This window comes from Acomys minous (genome assembly GCF_964271855.1).
Source record: "Acomys minous genome assembly, chromosome: 2".
NCBI lineage: Eukaryota > Metazoa > Chordata > Mammalia > Rodentia > Muridae > Acomys > Acomys minous.
In genome coordinates this window covers 28,511,938-28,536,416 of record NC_140484.1, presented here as the reverse complement: position 1 = coordinate 28,536,416, position 24,479 = coordinate 28,511,938, and the positions used below count along the sequence as shown (strand labels likewise).

Here is a 24,479-nt window from a genome sequence, read left to right as displayed (position 1 = left end):
CCACTTTAATCTACAAAAATGATAGTATCAAATGGGGCAGCCTAAGAATGGCGAACAGAAGGGAGAGAGGTTTCTAAGTGGACTGTGGCATATTGATAATGCCCAGAACTCTGCAATTCTATTCATAGTCCTAGGCTTTGACGCTTAAGTCAAAAATAGGAAATGCCATCATCTTCCTCCTGAGGCACACTGACTTACAGACAGGTGGCTACACTGTTAATGAACTGTGGTTTCTCCTGCTTGGCTGACTGGTCCACCACACTTGCTGGAAGGCCAGGGTAAAGAAGCCTAAAGGAGTTAAAACCACAGTCATTTTCCTACAGAAAAGCACAAGAAGACAGAAAGGTGATCTCAATGGCTCTTGGGTGGAGATGGTGATGTAAAGTAAGTTTCACTCAGTGCTCTGCTATATTTCTGATTGGATGGTTACACCTGCTGCAATGTGCAATGGATGGAATTCCATTGAACAGAACTGTAGTGATGACACCAAGCACACACACAGAATTGATTATATAGAAATAAGATGACAGACTGAACAACCACATACAGCAAATGGCATGGCATAAGGAGGAAACAATAATATACAAGCCTGTCTTAACCATTACCTCATATTTAATACTGACTATTATTATTCAGCTTCTTGTCACTGTGACAAAATACTCGGGGAGAAAAAAGGATCCTAAATGAGTGAAAATTTGCTCAGTCCCACTATTTCAGAGGATTCAATCTATAATGACTTTATTGCTTCTGGGTCTGTTGTGAGGCAGACATGTCATGATAGGGTCACATGATAAAGCAAGGCTGTTCACATCATAGCAGCCAGGAAGCAAAAAAAGACAGGACAATATTGGGGTCCCACTCTCTTCTTCAAGCACATAATCACACCCAACGATGTAACATCCTTCTATTAGAATCCTTCCCCTAACATTTCTACAACCTCCTGACAGCACCAAGGGTGACACACAAATCTTTAAGACACGAGGCTCCAAGGGACAGATCCAGATCCAAACTATACTAATGACATATACAAGAGCTACTCTTATGATGATTTATAATTCTTTCCTCTAAAGTGAAATCAGTGTCTCTGATCTAGTTTACCATTTCATGATCTTCATTATGGATGTGGCTGGCTTTACTCTTAAATACTCATTAACTAACTTTCTCTTGTCAGTTCCCCACAGTAGAGTATGACATATCACCTTGATGAAGCTGTGTGGCCCTCGCCATGTTAATTGCACTCTCGGGTTGACATTCCTTATCTTTAACATGGGAGAGCTGACAGGCTTTAAAGTTCTCAGCTTCAGTGTAGCTAAAGGCAATTTGGGCATGTTGAGTGAGGGTGAGAAGCCTTGTGATCACCTTCATATTCTTGTAAGAAGTCGGGGAGAGCTGAGCTTTTGAAGAACTTGGCGAAAGTCATGTTAGAGATTTTATAATGATTCAGATTTCAGCAAATCTAGAGTGAAGACTGCGTTCCTTTGAGTTGAAATGAGCTTTTGGTTGCTGCTGTTACTTGTTTGACTTTGCATTGTTGTTTAAAATAGTTAAGCCCCCCCCATAAACATAAACACAGGAGGAATTATCGATGGATAGCAACTAGAAATGGTATCTCATTATAGTAAAGCTACATTTTTATAAAATTACTCATAGAGTAAATCTTCATGATGGAAAATAGGAATGAGAATAAGTTCAAGACTTCCTGGTCAATGTTTGGGTGCACTTCCTTTGACAGTATTTTGTTGTTGTTGTTGTTGTTGTTGCTAAGTTTTGGTTTGTTTGTTTGTTTGTTTTGATTTTTGGTTAATTTGGTCATCAGAAGACTGTACTTGAGGCTGACTGTGTGAGAAAGGTGTTTAGTAAGAATACAAAAGCCACAAGACTTGTGAATCTTCACTGGGATCTACACTGATTATGATCAAACTAGTGACTTTCTGGGCCTCAGTTTTCTTATTTGAAAAGGCGGATAAGAACACTCCTTTCCAGGGCTTTGTGCAGCCATGGCTGAAGAGTGGGAAACTCCCATCATGTACTTTGATCTCCAGAACAAGCAGATGCTCCAGCATCACCAGCTCTCGCCCAGCACATGTGTGCTTTCTCTCTTCCCCTTTAGGTAACTGTAGGACCAGTGTTAAGTGCTGAGTCAAAGTGGTGAAAATAAGAATGACAAGTGGATCAAAGGGGACAAACAGCAGAGTCCTAGAAGGAGGCATTCCTAGGGGACAAAAATAGCTAATGCTGGATTTGAGATCTTGACCAGGAGGCCAGTGCTTTTTCACTGCTCCATATTGAGGAATAACTACTGACATTACTATTTCAGCCTTAATTATTTTTGTCATCTAGGTCAAAGGTATGTTTCCAAAGAAGTGTGTGCCAAATCATAGAGTAAAACGCTCCCAGTTGGAGTCATCATGGGGTATGCTAACAGACAGGGTAATATAAAAATATGCTGGATCCATAATACACTTGATTACAAAAGTTGGCTTTTGTTCTCGAATATGTCCAACATTTTTGTTGATATAAAAATGCGCATACTTCTGAAACTTACTTTAAAATATATAAAACGGGATGACTCTATGTTTGACATTTGTAATCTACTTCTAGGATTTTCAAAAAGCAATACTGTAGTGCTATATTTATACTATATAATTATTTTCTAACATTTACTTTGTTTTACACAAATCTTTTATTATATTATTTTTTTCACATAATTTTATCATATTTCTTTTCCTCCCCCAACTCCTTCCAGGTCCTTCTCACCTTCCTACCACACAACTTCATATTCTTTTTTTCTTTCAAAAATCTCATAAAAATGAAAAAAAAATAAAAAAAATAAAAAACAGGACAACAAAAAATTACCCAAATAAAACAAAACAAGATACACACAAAAAATCATGGAGTCACTAGAACAAATATTAAATATAAAAACAGGCTAATTATTTGAAGAAAAAACATGTGATTAATATTCTCGATCATAATGTGGAAAGTTATGTTTCATGAAGGAAAGATAAGATTTTATAGGTTCCACATGGTCCTCAACCATCACAGCAACTTTCTAAAATAATACTATTTCTATAATAATAATAATAAAAATTCTTATACCTATGGGGTGAAACAAGGTTGACTGAATCTACTAAGCTCACAGTATTTTCAAAAAGCAACATGGTAGTTCTATATTCCCACTAAAAGTTATGATAAGGAGTCCAGAGACCCTGATATCAGGATACGAGTTGATTCTTGTAAAAAGTTTAGTACAAGGTCATGTTAATTTCCAGTTGTGAAATTACATAGGAATGGTAACAAGATTTTCCTCAGTAAATAGGGTTATGACATTTATTACCTTCTAGCTATGAGCCATAGGGCTCATTCCTGACTATTGTCTGTCAGTTGATTTGGATCTCACGTTGCTCAGAATTCACAGCCCAAGCCCCAGTGGATAAACCCACACCCATGTTCACAGCAATAATTGTACTCAGTGGCTAACAATAATAATAATAATAATAATAATAATAATAATAATAATAATAACAACAACAACAACAACAACAATAACAACAACAGCAGCAGCAGCAGTAACAACAACAATAACAATAACAACAACAAAAAACAATAATAATAATTTAAGAAGAAGATACGAAGGGAGACATGGGAGGAAGAATGTAAGGAATGGGTTCTAGAGAAAACTGGAGGTGGGGTGAATACAATCAAAATACATTGCGTGCATGTATGAAATTTTCAATAAACAAAACTATTATATTAAATTCAAGTTGCAGTACTATTTAATCTTAGGGAATTTTTTTTTTTTTTGAGACAGAGTTTCTCTGTGCAGCTTCTCTGGCTGTCCTGGAACTCATTCTGTGGACCAGGCTGGCCTTGAACTCAGAGCCTGGCTAATCTTAGGGAATCTTAATAAAAACAATAATAAGAATGCCTCTTTGAATTCAAATGAACCATAAAATTACTTCATAAAATGTAATTGTGAAATTCTTTAAAAATCTAATGATGAGTCTATTTCAGAGTTGGAAGCATAATACCATTTGAAAGGAATTTATAAATTTCATCCCAATTTCTCATTGAAACCCACTCCTCTTCTGTTTTGCAGACACTGGTCCTTCATTACCACCATCGTATACCACGCCCCTTTATTGGCCCAGTACTAGATTCCAAGCCTTACTTCATCGACTGAGCCACCTACTCAGCAAATAGCTCTCCCAGAAGGCACAAAGTTTAGCCCCATTTTCTCTCAGTTTTGTCTTTACCTTCTCCTCCCTCCCTCTCTTTCCTTCCACCTTCATTCAACAAAGTGTCCTGCTGAATGGACAGGATGGTCCCTGTACATATTTGAATCAGTAGATGGAATATGAACACTGACGTATTCATCTTCACTCTCCCTTTCAACCATTTCTCAGGAAAGACATAATGCGAGTTGCTTTTCAGCCACACATTGCATTTCTCCGGATGGTAGATATCTGCCTTCACTCTGAGGATCATTTCAGATAGTTTAAATGATTCATGGATAGTTTTGAGTCTTATGATTGCCCCTTCCATTTTTTCCTTGATGCTTTATTGACTTTTTTTTAAAAAGAATTTTTTTCTTTTCCTCCCCTCTCCACTGCTTCTCTCTCAACCAGCCCTGGAAAGTCAGAGTTTCAGAGTAAGCTTAACCTAATAGGGCCACGGATTTCATAGTGTGATGGAGGGCATAGTCTCATTTTTGCTTCACCGTCTTTCACAGCCCTAACACTAGGCAGTGCTATTCCTTCCGTTTAAGTAAGGAGCAAGATGGTAATTCTAAATCAAAATGATTAAAAATGACATTTCATCTTACATTTGCATTTAATTTCAGTGCTCCCAGGAAGCAATGTTTTCTCCATCAACAATACAGCAACGGTTTTTGATGCATGGTCTTCCTCTAAAAACACAGGCATTCTTGGTCAAATTCCTTGCAGTGCCCCATTGACACAAAATGGTGGCAGATACTCAAGAGCAGCAGAGAGGTGAAGGGTTTTATTCTTTTTATGTACAAGGGAAAATAGTTCTGACTGCTTCTGGCCTGAAGAAGAAGATGACAGAAAAGGGATCACTTGTGCTGACACTGTACAAGTGTGTCTACAGCAGAAGGCATTATCGGACACAAAGGGCACCATGAGCTATGCCACCGCTGAGGGGACTTTCTTTCCTTCTGCCCCAGGCACAGCCCCAAATTATCCATTATTCTTACATATACAACACACCTATATATCCCAAAGACGAGTCGAAATGTGACTGCAGTGTTCTGGATTTTTTTTTTTCCTTAAATTTCACAGCCTCATTTACTCAAATGTGCATAAGCCCTTTCTTATCACTATCACTTAGCTTGCAAAATGACTGCCATAATCTGGAAGATAAGAAATCACTAAGCCTAACACATACTCTTTACCAAAAGAATTTGAAAAGTAAACATATGACCATTGAAATATTTGTATTAAAAAGTTAAGTCCATTTATTTCATTTGGAGCTTTAGCTTCCTTGTTTGTGTGATCTGGGTTATGCTACTTGTTTTAGTAGCTGTGCTGTAAATAATGTGGAACAACTCATTATAAACATTCAGGGTATGAGTCTGCTGAGGCCTACAGAGAACTAAACCACTGCCATAGAAACGTGAAAAGAGGATGGGCCTCAAATCCAAAATCCAACAGTGTTTCCATGCTTTTGCCAAGACACCTACTAGCTAACATGATAGGGTTCTTTGAAAGCAGATTCCCCATTGGAACTCTGGTTCCAGACAACTAAATTGGGTCCTAAGTGGGTTCATTTAGAAACACGTTTCCCATGACAACCACCTATCTCCAGTAAGTCGAGGACCATCCAATCTGCTTCAGCATCACTCTCTATGAGTTGACTACCATTTACCACTAAAAGGACTTAGTAGGACAATGAGAAAGCCTATACGATAAAGAGGGAAGAAGTGGAAAATCCCAACAGATCTAGCCAACCCTGCCCCACACACCTGGACCAGCAATTCTTTCCCCAGGAGAGGAGCTGGAGGATCTATAAAGTCCTTGAATAAATATGGAGGGAACAGCTGTTGACAGCCGATTAATGTCATTGGTTAAGTTCAACAGCAGCAGGCAGGAGGCCTAAGGTTGCCATATGCTGCTTCAGGGAGCCACCAGGGTGGTTAGAATCATTAAGACAATCTTAGAACGCCTAAGGAGAAATGGAGACATGGGAATACTACAGAAGGAAAAAAGGCAGAGAAGTGGACTTCTGGTCGACCAGGCACTCCAGGAGTAGTAAACAGAGAAAGGAACAAGCAGTGGGGTGCATTGCAAAACACCAGCCGCTCCCTGTCTTTATGACTGTCCCATTGCCACATGAGAAAATCTGGTCCTTCTATGCTCAAGTGGGCAGCTTCTTTTCTAGTGCACGGACATCACTGTGGAGCTTGCACAGCCCTCCACAGCTCATGGATCTTCTATGAATCAAAACCATGGTGCTTTCCACATCCAGTCACCCAGTTCATGGAAACACAGAAGTTCCACATTTTCTAGGGTTTTTTTTTAAATGAAAGCAATGTCGCCTAATGTCAAAACACAGGGCCAGAAAAGTTAGATGACACATCAGCACAAGAAGCTGTCATCCACACGAACCAAAAACTTATTAGATCCCAGAAAAAGGTTGGCCACTTCATTTCCTGAACATATGTGTCAAATATAAATGCAGTCATATTTCTGCTATGGTTTTAATGGGATTTTTTTTCTAGCCTATATGGTTTATATATCTTAAATCTTTACAAGAGGTGGAACTCCTGGCATGGGCATCCTTTTCCAGCTGGGTTTAAATGCTGGCAAACACTGCTTCCCTACTCTAATACACACTGCGGCTGTCTGAACAACTAAGCACAAACTTCTTTGTGACAGAAGACATTTCTCCAAGTCCTGACAGAAGAAACTAAGGAGTCCCCTTATCCCATTGCTATCCTCTCTGGGATCTAATGTACCAAGTGTTAGAAATGCAGCACTGCTGTTTAGAATGGTGGCTTGGTGACACATAAAAAGGTATCTTTATAGAATTTAACTGCTGAAAACATCAGACTTGTTACTGTTTTCCGCCTTTGGGAAGACCTCATAGACAAACTCAAAATACTGACCCGTCCCTATTGTCAGAAGTTAAGAAATTCTTCGCGATTTTTCTCACCTTAATTTTTCCTTAGCAAGTAGGACAAGGAAAGTAACTGCAACACCATGCCTGCTGTATGCTTCAGCATAACAGATGGCTCCCAAATCCACAATTTTGTTGTAAAATACCATGTAAGGTCAAACCAATTTATAGGTAAATAGGTAAAGGGGTAGGAGAGACATCAGCCCCACATGTCCAAAAATGTTTGTTTGATATAAAAATACCCTTCTTTGATGATGCTTGTATATGTTCAAGGCTGGACAAAGCCGGGTACTATTTGTGGTACCTGTGCCATACATCAGGTATGCCTGGCATTTTCACATTAGAATACAGATCTTACCATGCTGGTTTATTTATTCAAGGTTTTAAGAGATATAGACATTGGAAAGAAGCACTTAAACCCACAAAGCGTGTGAGACTCAAGCTCAGAAGTGCAGTACCATCATATCGGCTTTGTCACGCACAAGGCAACCTTTAGTCCTAATATTGCCCTTAGGGTAATTTCACATCTCTACTTAAGTTCCAAATTAAGTCTGACAAATTGACTCAGTTCTATTAGGTTTTTTTTTCTTCCTCCCTAACATTAGTGACAAGAACCGTTTAGTCCTTTGCAACATACAACTTGTAGATTCACACACCACCATATCATTTCTTCATAAGCACGAGTTGATGAAACGTATAGATACAAACACATGAGTCACGCAATGAACTGATCTCATATGTTCAAATGCAAAGTTCAGTGAAGATCCTCATAGCTGAAGCTCTCTAAGCATCGTGTCAACTGGATTTGGATGAAATGCTTCTGCCTGAAACACTGCTGCTGAAGATTTGGTATTTCTAGCTTTATTGTGATGGCTTACAGTGGCTAGTCCTAATGGTACCAAATATATGGTTGGTTATCTTATCGAGTTTCCTCATATTGCCTTTAGGGAACTCCATAGCTCCACTTCAGTTCCAAATTAGGTCTGACAAACTGACTCAGTCCAGCTAGGTTTTTACAGCTGAAAACTACGTGTTGCCCACATGTGTGTTAGACATCAGCAGAGGGGCCAGTGGAATACTGTGTGCCTTAGAGGGCGTCATAATTCCATGTGTCACCAAGGTACCACTCAGGGCCCTGGACTTCCTTCTGCTTCCTTTGCCTTCTTTCCTTCAAATAGCAATAAAAATTATTTGTGTACTTCGAAAAGAGGTTGAGGACTATATTGAGTTCATTAGTGTCAACACAGGTGTCGTGTGTAGAGTGAAGATCTAGTAAGCGTTAACTGTCCCAATGTCTTGTACGTGGGCATTACCAACAGCTTATATGGATAGCTTAGTCCAGCCATAGAAAAATACATTAGTATCTATTCGGGGATTCTAAATGCAATGTGAAATCTGGACATTAAGCACTTTAGAATAAGAGTATTAGTATGCCATATGTAGTTTGCATGTCATATTTCTCTTCGCCAAGTGTTTAACTCTGTAACTCATTTGGTGGCTTAATCATGAAGTTAAGCCCTGACATCCATCACCCTGAATAGCAAAAGCCTGTTCCAAAGGGACTAGAAGTGACTTCTGTCTGCTGAGGCCATCAATCAAGAAGTCTGAGTGCAATTCAGGCCAACATGTCCAAAGCAGCACTTGGATCCAAGCGCTCTTGGCTCCCAGTGGTGGTTTTACACATTCTTTCCATTTTCGAGGCATGCTGTTTTATGGATACATCGCCATTTCCTGTGTAAGTAGTAGCAGCTTTCCATTTCTTTCAGTCAAACAGGCACACCATAGATTAGCATGGCTAGCCAAGGGAGACGTGAGCACATGGTGAGAAGAGCCCCTGTAGAAGTCCCTTTCCTTGGAATACACCAGGAGTTCCTTTAAAAAAAAAAAGGCTAATCTTGTAATTTTCCATCAAGGAAGGAGTATTATGAAAATCTCCCAGAAGCAATTATCACAACTAAGACACCATTTACTTTAGTTTCTCTTTCAGTATTAAGAATCTCTTGGGCTGGGGAGAGATGGCTCAGAGGTTAAGAGCACTGATTGCTCTTCCAAAGGCCCTGAGTTCAATTCCCAGTAACCATACGATAACTGACAACCATCTGTAATAAGATCTGGTACCCATACATGCAGACAAAGTACTGTGTACATAATAAATAAATCAAACTTAAAAAAAAAAAAAGAGTCCCTTGTACTTCAAGGCCAGAATGCTTCGCCACTGAAGCACTGTAACAGCTATCTACTCTTCAGCCATGTGACGAACAGGGCATCCTGGTATACTGTGTTGTCCTGCCTCATGGACACAATGCACAAATATTTTCTACATGTGGCTTGACATGAAAATAATTGACAAATACATCAGCTCTTATTCTATTTTTCCCCCCTCAGGGGGCTGAAGAAGTCCAGCGTTCTGAGTGGTATCTGGGTGGCACACAGAATGATGGTGCCCTTTAAGGCAGATGGTATTACAGCACCCCCTTTGCTGATTTTCTACATGCATGTGGGGAACAAGCAATTTTCAGAAGATTAGTGCAGTTATAAGTTTGCTCTTTGTCATTTGGGTATTTATCACGGGAAGAATGACTTTTGCCTGTTGTCCGATAACAGGAATGTGGCTGACTTAGTGATGTATGACAAGAAGCATAAGTGATAAATGAAGACAGGGACTATGTGGGTTTATGTGCAGACTCATTTAAGGAATCTGCTTCCTTGTGTCAGAAAGATGAAAGGATCCTGAGCAGAATCAATGGTCATAACAGCACTGGCCATATTTGTTTCATTATTTTATCATTTCTGACACTTCTATATCATTAGGTGAAACAAGAGATGGAGTTCTCAATACACACACACACACACACACACACACACACACACACACACACACAGAGGAAAGATGATAGTGACCAATACAACCAAATAGTACAATTAGACAGCCTGCATGTTTTCATCAGAGGCAATGTTCCTCAAAGCTCTCTGGGGGTACAATGTTTTACATAGGTTAGCAAAACTAATATTATGCTAAAATACAAACCAACCAGTGTTTTCAGAAGGCTAAAAATATTTACATACAGAGAGAACACCAACTAGTGTTTCTACACTTATGTGCAAAGCATTATATGAGGTTATGGCATGATTCCTTTTATAAAGCTATAATTATGGGAATAAAAGGGTGTCTAAAAAGAAGCTGTCAATACCCAAGGGGGCTAATTTTGCTTTCAGTGTCACCTTATTAACTGAAGGATAGGGTGAAAATGAGAGAGAGAGAGAAAGAGAGAGAAAGAGACAAAGAGAGGGACAGACACACACACAGACAGAGACAGACACAGAAAGTCAGAGAGACAGAGACAGACACACACAGAGAGAGACAGAGACAGACAGACAGACAGAAAAGCATACACAAGTAAGAGAGAGACAGAGAAACATATGAGAAAGACACAGCACACACAGAGACAGAGACAAACACAGAGGAGACACACACAGGTGAGATAGACCGGGCGAGACATATGAAAGAGACACAACATACACACAGACACACAGAGAGAGACACACACACAGAGAAAGAGATAGAGACAGAGAGACATACACAATAGAGACAGAGACACATAAACACAGAGAGAGGAAGAGAGAAAAACTGAAAGAAAAATTTAAGGAAGGATGTATGACAAAGCTCAACGCTAAGACAGAGCACTTCAGGGACAAGGCGTGGAGTATACTCCTAGCTCGATCTCTCTAAGCCACCAGCCGGAGTCTATTTGACATTGCCATGTGGCTGTGTGGGTCCAAACATGCTTCTAATGGAAAACACATACAAATTTGGAAACAGCATAGGCAGAATGTAAAAAGAAAACAGGACAATATTTTGAATATACTCAGTGAAATATATTTAAAAGGAACACCATTAGTTTCTGGCTTTACATTTTGCCTACTTGAAAATTTTGATTTGACAGACACAGAAATAGTACGGTTTAAGTGTGAATTTAGTTTCTGACTTGAAGGATCATGATGGTCTGCCCTGGATTCAGCCGTCCATCGAGTTTTCCTTTAGCAGCACGGTATAACTTGAACCACATGGAAATTTGTGTTCACTCCTATCCTTACACACTCAAAGCAAACCACTAAGAATAAGTGGTAACTGCCAAGTTCCCTTCCGTCCAACATGCTGCGGAGAAGGCAGAATGGGACAAAGGAAAGGCAAAAGGTGCAAGTGCGCTAGGAAAAATGCACGCCGAGAAAGAACTAAAAAGAACCAAAACCAGGATGTAGCAGATAAAATCTTAAACTAAGCAGCAGCACATCTAAATTGACCTTGAACTCTGCTCACTTTTCACAGTTGGCATAACTGACCTACTGACCAGTCAAGAAACACTCAAGCGTTCTCACAAGGGTGGGAAGGGGTTTTATTTACATTTCAGTTTCTTTCTCTTCTCTCCTTCTTTTTTTTTTCCTTCCTCCCTCCCTCCCTTCCTTTCTGTCTTTCCTTTTTTATTCTTTTTGGTGGTGGTGGGTTATATTTGGATAATATTTCTCTGTGTAGCCCTGGCTGTCCTGGAACTTGCTTTGTAGACCAGGCTGGCCTAGAACTCATAGAGTCCTCCTGCCTCTGCCTCCTGAGTACTGGGATTAAAGGTGTGCACCACCATCACCCAGCTCACTTCAGTGCTTTCTTCTATCCATGTAGATATATGAATTATAAGGGTTCTAAACATCTTCCAAGTTAGAACTTGAATTATTTGTAACTTTGAACTAACTGTTACTCTCCCCACAGGACTCCCTGCCCTCTAGCATCCGTCTGTCCTTCCTGACCCTGATGTCCCGACACAACTCTTCGGAGCCCTTCTCCAGCCATAGCTTCTGGTCCTTCCATCTCTCTTTGATGCTATTCTATTTTCCTTAATTCTGTACAACTTACATCACATTGGTCGTCTTTGCTTATATTCTTTATTACTTTTTATCTGTTTTCAATAATGCAATCGTCATGAGGAAGCATCTTGCCTGCCATGCTCACTCCTCATCCTTCACATTTAGAAGAGTAACGTGGTACAACAGGTGGTAAACAAATGTTAGATCGCCTAAAGAGATGGCACAGTGAGTGGAGCACTTACCAGACAGGATAAGAGTCTGAGTTTGAATCCGTAAACATCTACATGAAGCTAAGCACAATAACACATGTCCCCAATACCAGTAGATGGGTATAAGGGAAGCAGTGATAACTTCTCACTTAGCCTGAAGACTAGCTTCCAAGCCAGCTAGGCATACACAGAAGGACAAAAATAACAAATAAAAAGTCCTGTCTCAAATAAGGCAGAAGGTGAAAAATGACAGCGGAAGTTGTTCTCTGATCTCCACACATTCACAGCGTGCACACATTCATACTTTACACACAAACACATGCATCACAGATCACACATACATCATATACACACACACACATACACACACACACATACACACACACACACATACACACACACACACACATACACACACACACACACACAGAGAGAGAGAGAGAGAGAGAGAGAGAGAGAGAGAGAGAGAGAGCGCTTTAAAAAGTCCTAGAAAAATGAACCAAAATTTATTCTTATATATTAACAACCACCAACAGCTGCTTAATTTAATAAAAACTAAATTTGTGAACTAACTTATTTACAATGAAGGCTGGGGAATCAGCATATCAGGAAAATGTGGAGACTAATGGCATTCAGGTATCAGTGTACAGCCCTACAGCCCAGGTTACAGCACAGGTTCTGTGGAAAGAGGACAGTGCTGTGCCTGGTAGCCCGTATTCCACACTCCTACTCTCCTACCAGTAAGTCAGCACCACCAAAAATAGGTATGAGTTGCCCTAAGCTTACCATTGACATTGCCACCACCTTAAAAAACTAGGGGTACTGTCACCTGAACCATCACAAAGGAAACAACACGGACCTTACTGGTCTGTGTCTCAAACTCCATCCTTAAAGTTCTGATTCTTCACACACAGAGATCAAGTGTATTCCCTACTTCTTATGGACCATGGTCATGAGAGTTTCCTTAATTTTCCCCTATTCAAAATGAAGAGATGGGGTCCTACCTGCCATCAAAATATATAAGGCAGATTACCCAAAACCTAAATAAGGGGTTAGATATTGTAAAGATTCCCCAGTGACAAATGTTCCCTATAAACCTTTACCTGTTGCGGATGTGATATCCATTCATTCTTTGATTCTCTCCTGCTGAATGCAATATAGCTAAGCCACTTAAGCTGCAGCGAATTTTCAAATGAGGAATAGTATTCTATACTAATCAACATTCTTTAAAGAAATAGAACCAATAAACTTTCCATATAGCATACGCAATATACTTGAGTACGGAATAATACGTTAAGGAATGCATCATAAGAACTTATTTATAGAAGCCTACTCTATATCCCAATGTCCATAGCTGGTATTCTGGGGACCCAGGAACACAGATGGTGAAGACTCCTGTATTCAGTTAGCTGCAGTCTAGAGAACCAAGAAAATCTACGCTTCTGCTCTCGTCTGAAAGTATTGGAAGCCTGGTGCCCTAAGGCTATCAGGTAGGAAAAAACGTGCAGGTAGATCAATCAATTGTCTGATTTATGTCTCCATTGATTAGATGAAGCTACTCTGTTAGAGAGTAAAGACTCAAATTATTGATTTAAATGTTAACCTCATCCCAAATAACCTCACAGGCACCTAAACATCTTGTGCCCTACAGCCCACTCAAGCTGAACTATACAATTAACTGTTACACATACCTCTATAGGGATAGTGGATAATCCAGTTAGAGCCTAAAGTCTGAATCCACGCCATGGTTACCCTTTGCCTCACTGTAAGACAAGTAGCCATATACACTCACTCTCTGGTTCCTTATGGAACTCCCCTTTGCCCCCACACACTTTACTGATCTACGGATGACTATTTTAATTTAAACGTGTACTCCACGGCACAAAAGAGACCGATCAAGTTAAAGGTGAGGGGGTGGCCCTATAAAGCTCTGTAAATTACACATTCAGGGGCTCTCATTTAGGTTGATGGATCAGCTGCGGCAAAAAGAACGACACAGAAACCAAACACTTATTTGCAAATTGAAATGTGAGGCGAGCCTGAGCAAGAGACACATTCTGCCTTCGAGGAGGAAAAGGACATCTGATTCACGGCAAGCCCTGCCAAGGTACAGCTGCTTGAGCCAAATGGCTCCCTGCCACTTAGCCCCAAGAAAGAAGGGTAGGCAGTCGCAGGTTAGGTGAAAGGATAAAAGGCCTCTTATGAGAGGGGACTTGATGACTGCTGTGAGTCTAATTACACTTGCTCTTCCTGAGTCCAATCAATATTTAAAAGCAAGACAGAAGACAATTTCCTGAGATTGTTCTCTGTTGTCAAGATGGTCAAAATTAGCCCCCAGAAAGTTGTCAAAATCAAATAGGATTTAAAAAAAAAATCAAGTTTGAAAACAGGGACACAAAATAGAAGTTTATGGAAACACAATAGAAGTGTTTCTTCTAAACCTTCAGAAGCCAAAGGCCAAGTCCAGGGCCTTTAGGCAGGAGGGAAGGAGATGTATTTGTTTAATGAGGTGTCCTGGAGCCATGACAGGAGAGGGTTAGCCCTGCTGTGACAGCTCAACAACTCCACAGGACTTTTTACTTGCAGGTTGTTAAAAGATCAATTTTTACATTAAAAAGGGATATAAAAAAAAATCCCAAATGCACATCTGAGCATGATGGTTCCAAGCATCTTGGCCTGGCTTGAAATCTAAACCACTGAGTTAACATACAAGCGAACTCGATGGGAGCCAGGACAAAGGAGGGTAACAAAAACAAACAAACAAACAAACAAACAAACAAACCTCAATAATGGAAAGGGATATTTTAGTATGATATTTTCTTAAAAATTCAAACCTGGCTTCTGGGTTAGCTGTCTGTTCTTATCAGTTAAGTTTTATTGAAATCAAGCATCTGAATTCAGAAAGGCAAATAGAAGACGCCGGAAGCAGTTGAAGAGAGGGAACAGGATGGGAGCCTACCATAGATGTCGTCTGAAAGACTCCACCCAGCAGAAGATCAAAGAAGATGCTGAGATCCACAGCCGAACTTTGGGCAGAGCACTAGGAGTCTTGTGGAAGAGTGTGTGTGTGTGGGGGGGGGTAGGGTGGGGTGGGGTGGAAGGACCCGGGAAGACAGGAACTTCACAAGGAGACCAACAAAGCCAACACATCTGGACCCAGGGCGGGCTGTAAAGACTCAATCATCAACCAAGGACAATGCATAGTGAGAACCTAGTTCCTCTGTTTAGATGTAGCTGGTAGGCAGCTCAGTCTCCATGAGGATCCCCTAGTAAGGGGATCAGGGGCTGTCCCTGCCAGGGACTCTGTTGCCCACTGTTGATCACTTCCCCCCTGGAGGGGCAGCTAGTCTTGACAGCCACAGAGGAAGAGGATGCAGGCAGTCCTGATGAGACCTGATAGGCTGGGGTCAGGTGGGAGGGAGGAAGGCGCCCCCTCTCAGAGGACTAGGGAAACGGCATGTGCGGGATGGGGTGGGGGTCACAATGAGGATGTAATGTAAGCAAATTATAAAAAGTTTTATTGAAATTAGTTTTTTTTTAAAAGAGGTAACTTCTATAACTCCTGTTTCTGTTTAGCTCGTTGGTATTTTTATTCATCATGGCTATGTCTTATGTCAAGTTTTAAATTTTTTACCTGAAAATGATATCCATCATGTATATCAGGTTTTGGGAACCTACTTAAAATAGCCACTTAACATGGTTACATTGTATTTACTCTAGGACTGGCCCACCCATGCCCTTTCAGGATTAAAACTGTCCCTAACGTTGTCAGCTCACAATACACAGTATTGTCATTTGCAAAGAGAATTACACAGATTATCTACCTCGATCTGTCACATGTCTGTAAATGCGATTTTCCTATTTTTCAGCTGAGCACCCTGAGGATACATAATAAGCACAGGGTTATAGGTAATATGGGTTCAGGCCTGCACTTTACTCTTGGCTGTGTGACTTACTGGCCCAAACCACTAATTTTACTTCAGGATTTCATAAGCCTCTGGGCTTCTACTGGTCCAGGCTTCATGTTTCCATACACTTGAGGAACTTATTCATTTCTGTTTAATAGTTTACTAAGTTAATAACAATATTTTGAAGGCAAGTATGTGCTTTCATGTATATACAGGGATATATGTGGGTATGTATGCATGTGTGGCTAAAGGTCAACTCCTGTATCATTTCCCAGGTTCTTTGAGCTTTTCTTTTTTTGAGGCAGAGACTCTTACTGGGACCTGAGGATTAGTCTGGCTGGCCAGAGAGCTCCAGAGATCCTCCTGTCTCTCTCTCTCTCTCTAGTGCTGGGACCATACGCCTATGTCAGTATAAGCAGTTTTTCACGTGGTTGCTAGGGATGGCACTGAAGGCCTTACACTTCTTCAACAAGAACTTTACTGACTAAGTTATCCCCCTAGCTAATAAATAGACTTAAATGCCACTCCAATTCCCTTTGGAAAGCATCAAACACTGATAAATATTATTATGAATAATACATTTACTTATGTATAGTAGAGAGCAAGTTGATAAGTATAGTATTTTCAGCTTTTGAAATGAGTTACCATATAAAATAAATGGAGCTGTTTACCTGCAATACCATCATTTCAGCAACGTGCAACACCCTGACAATATAGGAAACAAAAACCCTGAAGAGGACTGATACCCTGAGAACCGCACAACGATGGGTACCCTGCATTTTGATTGATATAAAATGCTCCTCCACTCCCATAAACATCCTTCTAAAAGGGCTGTCATGCTTTAGTTTCAACCATAATATTTATTGCCTTGCCAGTAGCAGGACATAGTTAATCCTGTCACTACATCTCAACACCATTGTCCATAACGTCCTACTTGCCAGCGTGATCATGTTTCAGCAAACCCTGCAAAACCAAAACAGTACTTCTTCTCAGCCATGCCCTTCCTGCACACTCTCTGCCTAATATACTATCATAGCTTAATTATGGCTTAGTGGTTATTGTCTTTGTACCCAAACACCTTTGATGCAATATAGTACTGTCGATGGATCTTGCTAAATGGATGCTGTCTTTGGATCAGGCCTTCCAGTCCTATCTTTACCGGGGAGTTTGATTCTCTAAACCAGGGTGGCATGAGGACCAAACACTGGGAACTTATGGGTTGAGCAATGACTAAAACTTAAGGCAAAACCACCTAGATTCCCATCCCATGAAGGAACTAGACCTAAGAAATTGCCTAGACAGTGTGGTTATGTACTGAGAAATAAGTGCAGGTAGTCATTCCATGGGGAGAGACTGTGACAAATGGAATGAGACATAAAGTTAAGCAGAAAGAAACCTGCAGTGGAGGAGGGAGAGCCCTAGAAAGAAACCACATTGGCTATGAGAAGGGGAAAAGAGGATTTAGTGCCTTGTCTTCCCTTTGTTCTTGACCCAGCCAGTCCAATCTAAATATATCTGCATGATAGCAGCATTTCCCTTGCTACAGTAAGGCAGAAGTAAAACCCCAAGGTGATGGGTGAATCGGGGCCCAGGGGGGTCTGCTCAAACTATTACATTAATCAACGACAATACAATAGTAAACATCGAACCCCTACTCTGATCTACCCAATGGACAGGACATTCTCCAAAGTTATGTGGAGAGCGGGGACTGACTTTAACATGAACTCTGGTGCTCATTTGACCACCTCCCCTTGGTGGGGAGCCTTGGTGGCACTCATAGAAAGAATAGGCAGGCTACCAAGATGAGACTTGATAGCCTAAGACCATATAGTGGGGGAGGAGATCATCCTCGGTCATAGACCTAGGGGAGGAGAACAGGGTGAAAGCCGGAGGGAGGGAAGAACAGGAGGATGCAAGTGATGGGATAACAATTGAGTTAAAATAAAAACTTAAAAAAATCCAAGGTTCTTTGTGAATGTAAAGCCACAGTGTCTTGTTATCTGTCCCGACTGACTCTACTATTCCTCAACCACTGTCTCCTTCACCTTTGCTACCTCTACCCCTATCCTCCTCAGCCAACCCTAGCTCTCCCCTTCCTTTCTCTTCTAGTTCTCTCCTCTCCTCAAGCCTTCTCCTCCCCAACTCTACCTCCCGCTCCTTACTCCTCTCCATTCTAACTTCTCAACTCTACTGCTTTACTTTGCTTCATCTTTTACTTTGAGCTGACAGTGTTCATCTTTATGTAGACAGTGTAACACAGGGGTCTCCTTTGACTTTCAATACACATACTAAAATGTTGTTTGGTGATTGTTATCTCTTTATTCCATTTGGGTAAAAATAATTTAAGGATTCCACCAATCGATTCTAATAAGACCTAACAAATGATTTCAAACTCATAGGATAAAACTTGGAAGGGCAGAAGTTACACCTCCCTTTCTCTCTTTTTCTGTGGGATTTTTTGTTTGTTTATGCTATTTCTTACTTTTTACTCAAATATTTACCAGAGTTCATAGAGTGGGTTTGGGAGGACAGGATCAAAGCAATCATAACTTTCATGGGCAAAGGAAAACAGCCACTGGAGAAAATGAGAGCATTTATTTTTATCCAGACAGAGTTCGGCATGATTCAAAACATGCTGAAAACACCACCTCATATAAAATAAATTATCCAGTATGGCAGTGGAGCAGCAAAGGCTCATGTCAACAAGAGACCAAAAATATCCAGGGAAAGTAAACAGTGTTGCAAATAGCAACTGATGAGTTTTATTATCCCTTATTTCTTTTTGACTGGCAGGAAAAACACAGCAGAGCAATGTCTGCCCTATTAGCTTTGGGGAGCCCTAATATTTTCTTTGCCTCCAGCACACCACATAAGTCAGGATAAGATAAAAATCACCCCTAACAACACACATACACATACACACACACACACACACACACACACACACACACACACACACACACACACAAAGGACAACATACTTCAGTGATCATGCGCATGAGCCTAAAGGTTAAAATGATCTGTGAATATTCTCTCCTGAAAAGATGGCTCTAACAATCGTCCTGAACAATTGCCACAGCATAGCACCACTGCAGCAATTTAAGACAAATAACAGCCACAAGGGAGGGGTCCTTTCAGACAGGCATAGTGGCCAACCATACCACTCACACAAGTCCAGAGTAAGCAGTTCAAATGGCAGCCTAGAGCTTCAAGCAACAAACTATATGATTTTTTTTCCTTTTGCTTGCCTTAAAAACCTATCTTGTAAATAGCAACATTTGGAAGCCATTCCCATAATAATTAATTCAGAGCCAACACCGTGTGCTGTAAGGAAGAGAAAGGCTTCTTTCTCTCCTGCCTCTGACTTTAGAAGACCTCCTCAAGATGAAGCCAAACCTACATCCCTCATAAGCTCTGGGATCTTGGGTAACATCTTGACCTCTCGCTGCTACCTTCCATGCTTCTGTAGATTGGCAGTAATGCCGCGACCTGCACCACATGCTGTTCCTGAGGACAAAACCACAATTGTGTTACTTTTGTGCAAGGCTTCTCCACAGTACTGTGGTCACATGGGTATGGCTCATTCTTGCTACATTTAACAAGTTCACTGGCTCCTACCCAGTAGGTACCAGTAGTAACAATAAAAATTTCTGTAGATATTGCCAAAAGTCAACCCAGAACAAAATGACCCAGGTTGATAGTTATTCCTTTAGTTCCTGGAGGATGCTAACTTCTGAAAACCTGTGAGTTCTCCTGCTCATCTCAAGACTGTAAACGCCCTCATACTAACACAGTGACGAAGGAAAGGGAGAGTGGTTGCTGCATATTACATACTTCTCCAAGAGTACTTATTTGTCTCTATTAATGAACATAATCTTCATTGTACTAGAAAACCATATCAGAGTTTCTCCCAAGTGGTCATTCATGAAGAGACTCCTGAACTGGTGATAATTTTAAAGCCCAAAGTTGAAATGTATATAAACATTTTTACTACTACCTTGAAATACATTTCAATATTCTTTTGGCATTGTATTCTATGTGTTTTGAATATGTGCATCACCGTATTTAGGCAGCTTCTAGAGTCTGAGATTGTGAACCAGTCCATGAAACACAGGACAAAGTAGAGTCTCTAGGACACTATGAAGAGCCTCTCTCGGTGATCCCATCAAACCTTCTCAGATAGAAGAACATGGTATGTCATTTCCTCGAAATCCCATCTGTTGGAACTCCCCTAGAGTTGTACACTTAAAATGTGTTTTGCATCTCAGTCTCGAATGTTGTCCTAGCAACCGGTGTGTGTGTGTGTGTGTGTGTGTGTGTGTGTGTGTGTGTGTGTGTGTGTGTGTGTAGCTTTGAAGTGTATTACCATGGTTCATTCATCTGAATATCTTACATACAAGCATCTCCACTTACCAGATAGTTGTGGTCTGGACTCAAAGCAGGGAATTAGGGAGAGATAAAGTTCTTCCATACTTTGAGCATAGCAGGTGGGCTGAAATTATTTAGGGACCACATACCACTTCCCTACATTTGGCAGAATCAAAGCACCCTGTTGCTTATCCATCTTGGCCATCTAAACGGGGATACAGTTGCCAGACTGGACACCCGGCAGAAAACTCATCAAAAGTTATGAGCCTTAGTTCTGAATTTCTTATATCCCTATCATTTAATGTATGACCTAGTAATTAAACAAAGGACAAGGAGTTTATTAGCTATTCTAGTATTTTTAACTCTACATTAAGAATTCTAATGTTATCATTTCAATTTTAGAGAAGATACAAACACTCAGAGCAAGGTTAAGTGACAGGGCCCAAGAGCAAGAATGAAGGTTCAACTCTAGAACTTTGTGTCTGTTCTGGGATGCTTCCTGATAGCCAACTAATAACACCTTGGGAAGCAGTATGCTAGTGAGCATGTTAGGGGTAACCAACAGAGACAGGATTTAGTGCTATGCTAGTACCCTCAAGGAGAACAAAAGGAGATTGGCCTTGGGATCATCCTATGTTCCATCACTACGGGCCTCTTCTCCTAAGCATGACTGATTGCTTGTACTCTGTAAGGTAGGATAAGGAACAGAAATGTCGTCCCCTCAATGAATCACACTTTTACATAAGATCATAAGATTAAAAGGTGTCTCGTGTAATTGGATTGAACTGTAAAAGTGGGCAAATTGGTCATGAGGAAAGTAAAAACTGATTTTTTTTTATATAAAAAGATGCTCATTAGGTTTCAGAAATTAGAAATATATTTAATCAGAGCTCTTGCTTCCCAACCATATCAGAGACAGCTTACTCGGCAAACGTCTCATAATTGGCAATTACTACTTCTACCATCTGGTTAGTACAACCACACCACATCCCCAGAGTACACCCTAGGCAGATAGTTTTAAAAGAAAAATATTTTGGTGCTAATAATATTGTAATTTGGAGTCAACTCTCGCATTTCTAAGATCCTTATTAGATCTGTTTTCAGCAGCAAAGAATTCACAATGTGCCATTATGGCAAATGCGTCTCAGTGTTTCCTGTAGCAGCCAAAACAAACACACTGTGGAGAGGAACTAGCTCCTTTCTGCAGAGCCCTTCCTGGTGCTCTTTATTAAGGGTCAGACTCAACTACACTATTTTCACCATAGACTTAATTGGACTTGCATTTACTGACACCTTTTGCTTGGCAATTTGTTTTCTAAGATATATTACACAGCTAGAAAATTACCCAAACAATCTAGAAGCATGGCAGTTTCTTAGAATTTAATCGGGAAAGCAGCCTTTTTTTTTTTCCAGACATGACACTGAACATTCAAAAACACTGTTGCCCTTTCAGTGAAAAGCTAGCATTTCCCTCCAGATTTCCGATTTTCATATTCATGGGGCCCTGGAAGGCTAAACTTTAACTTCAGGCTCAAGGCTGTATAAATATTTATCATGAACAGAAAATTAAAGAAGAAATCTTAGTGGGTTTAGGCATCAAAAGAGGTTTGTGTGCTGTAATAAAGGAATACTGAACTTCAGAGTCGGGGATTTGCATGCTGGCCTATGTGTGTTTCTTTCCGTCTCGCCCTGCTCTGAGCTTTTCCTAAACAGTCTTGATCAAGTCCCATATGCCTCTCTGGCATTAGTTTTATTACCCAAGAAGCACAAATGTCATATTAGATGATCCTAATATTCCTTAAACCATGGGGCAGTACGTGATGGTAATAGAGAAAATGACAAAACAGAGGGGACTATGCATTGTGAACGGGAAGAAAGTCCTGTGATTCAGAACACTGAGATGGAGTCTATATTATGTATGGCATGAAGCAAAACTTGATTTTAGGGCTCAGCGGGTTTTAAACGTGCACACCATTTCTTCAACACTGACATTATGAAACCAAACATTGAACACTTTCAGATAAACAAAGGAGCAAGAGAAGCACATGAGCTTTTTGTCTGTCAGTTCCTTGACTTCAAAGCCGACATGCTTAATTCAGATGGAAAAGAATTTGGTTTCATGGAAAAAATGGCTTCAAACAAGTGCCGAGAACCAAATGAATGTTCATTATCAATAATAAAATTCTTCAATAGTAGTGATCAGTTTTAGAAAGCCAGCGCATTTTTAAGATAGGTCAAATAGAATGAAACATTGTGGTGGAAAACTGAAACGCCTCTCTGTGCAGAACTGAAAATGCAATTGAATAGGTTTAGAAGAACTAAAAAGCTGAAGAGGGCAGTTACCCCACTTAAGGAAGTTTTGTTTCTTGCTGTATGCCTCCCAATCAAGCAGCAATGTAGAAGCTGGCTTCTCACATATTTTCCATGTGAAAGTGGCAATCTAGAATTGACACAGGTATCAGATCCACCCACAGGGGATAAGCAGACTGTAGCAAGGCTATGTCGTTGGGTTGGTGAGGAGCAGGCAGTGACTGTTTCTGGTGGGGCTGTTTGAGAAGGGAGACTATATCTCTGGGAATAAATATTACAGAGTGGGAGATTTATGGTGGGAGAGCTATAACTGGACATGTAATTTGCACAGCCCAACATAAAGTGGAAGCACAGGGGCAGGAGATTTGGTAAAGGTAGAGTGCTTGCCTAACAGTGATCATAGGACCACTAACAAGTACCAACATGAAAAGAAATAAATGAAACCAAAGGGTAACTTATTTAACGAGATAACAACATACTTCAAGTGAGGCCTGGAGGGATGGCTCAGTGGGCAAGAACACATGCTGTGCAGCACAGGGATCCAAGTTTGAATCTCTGGCACGCACATAAAAAGCCAGGCATGGCTTACACATGTCTGTAAAACCGAATACTATGAGGGCAGAGATAAGAGAGCCCAAGAATTCCCTGGTAAGCCAGCCTCGCCCAAATAGTGAGTGTCTGGTTCACTGAGAAAGACTGTTTCAAGAAAACAGTGCAGACAGACAGACCATGGAAAAAGATGCCTTAAGTCCTCTATTGACCTGTACATATATGCCAATGGTGTATATATACGCACACAATCTATGATGACTGTGACAACACACACACACCAACACACACACACACACACACACACACTTCCAAGAGGTCATGCAATATTACATGGGGATAAGGCTCTTCTAATCACAGGCCCTTTGTGCCTTTGTTTCTACACAGTTCTCACACTCATGAATCTAACTCCACAGGAAGTTCAAATTTCTGCGTAGTTGCTGACTAGCACAATAGGAGACTTTAAGCTAGTCAATTCACTGCTCTTGTCTCCAGATTTTTCATCTGTAAAATCATTGAAGTAATATACGTATCATTATGGACCCATTGTAAAAAATCATATTAGGCAGTCCAGACTATGAGCTATTATCATGGGGGTGGAAGGTTAAATCAAGAAAAATAAACAGCGATGGCTTGACAATTCCAAAGAAGTTAACAAAGATTTATCTCCAGCAAAAGCACTTGAATTTTTTTTTTTTGTGGTTTCCCCTATAGTTCTTCCATATGATTTGCTCTTGTCATGGTTTGAATATAAAATGTCCCCCAAAAGGCTCATGTGCTTGCACACGTGGTCTCTACATGCTGGTGCAGTATCAGGAGGCTGTGGAATGCTCAGGGCTGTGGCTTAGCTCTGTAGACTCTACAGAAAGCGGTTACTGCGAGGTGGGCTCCAGAGGTGATACCTGCTTCTGGCCTTGCTCTCTGCTTCCTGTGCTGCCAGGATGGGAGAAGATGCTGCGTCATGTTCTTGCCACCATGATCAGGGCCACTCTGGCTTACCTTTCCCATTATGAGGGACTAAATCTCCCCCGAACCATAAGCCACAGTAAATCATTCTTCCCCTGAGACTCTTCTGTCACAGCATCAAGAAAAGTAACTAATGCACTGCAAGAACGAAGGATGCGGCCGCATCAGCTCT

At 40.7% G+C, this 24,479-nt stretch overlaps 1 protein-coding gene across 3 annotated transcripts in view; it reads right to left on the bottom strand.

Annotated features, from left to right (window-relative positions):
• Positions 1–24,479, bottom strand: part of PRKG1 (protein kinase cGMP-dependent 1) — a 1,157,800-nt gene that overhangs the window by 750,853 nt on the left and 382,468 nt on the right. Inside the window, exon 1 of one of the 3 annotated variants that reach the window (XM_084764177.1) lies at positions 4,826–5,041. The exons of the other annotated variants lie outside the window; for them this stretch is intronic. Coding sequence (XP_084620303.1) covers positions 4,826–4,925 — 100 coding nt within the window. The 5' untranslated portion in view covers positions 4,926–5,041. Of the gene's footprint in view, positions 1–4,825; positions 5,042–24,479 lie in introns of those variants that run through there. 3 annotated transcript variants of the gene reach the window in all.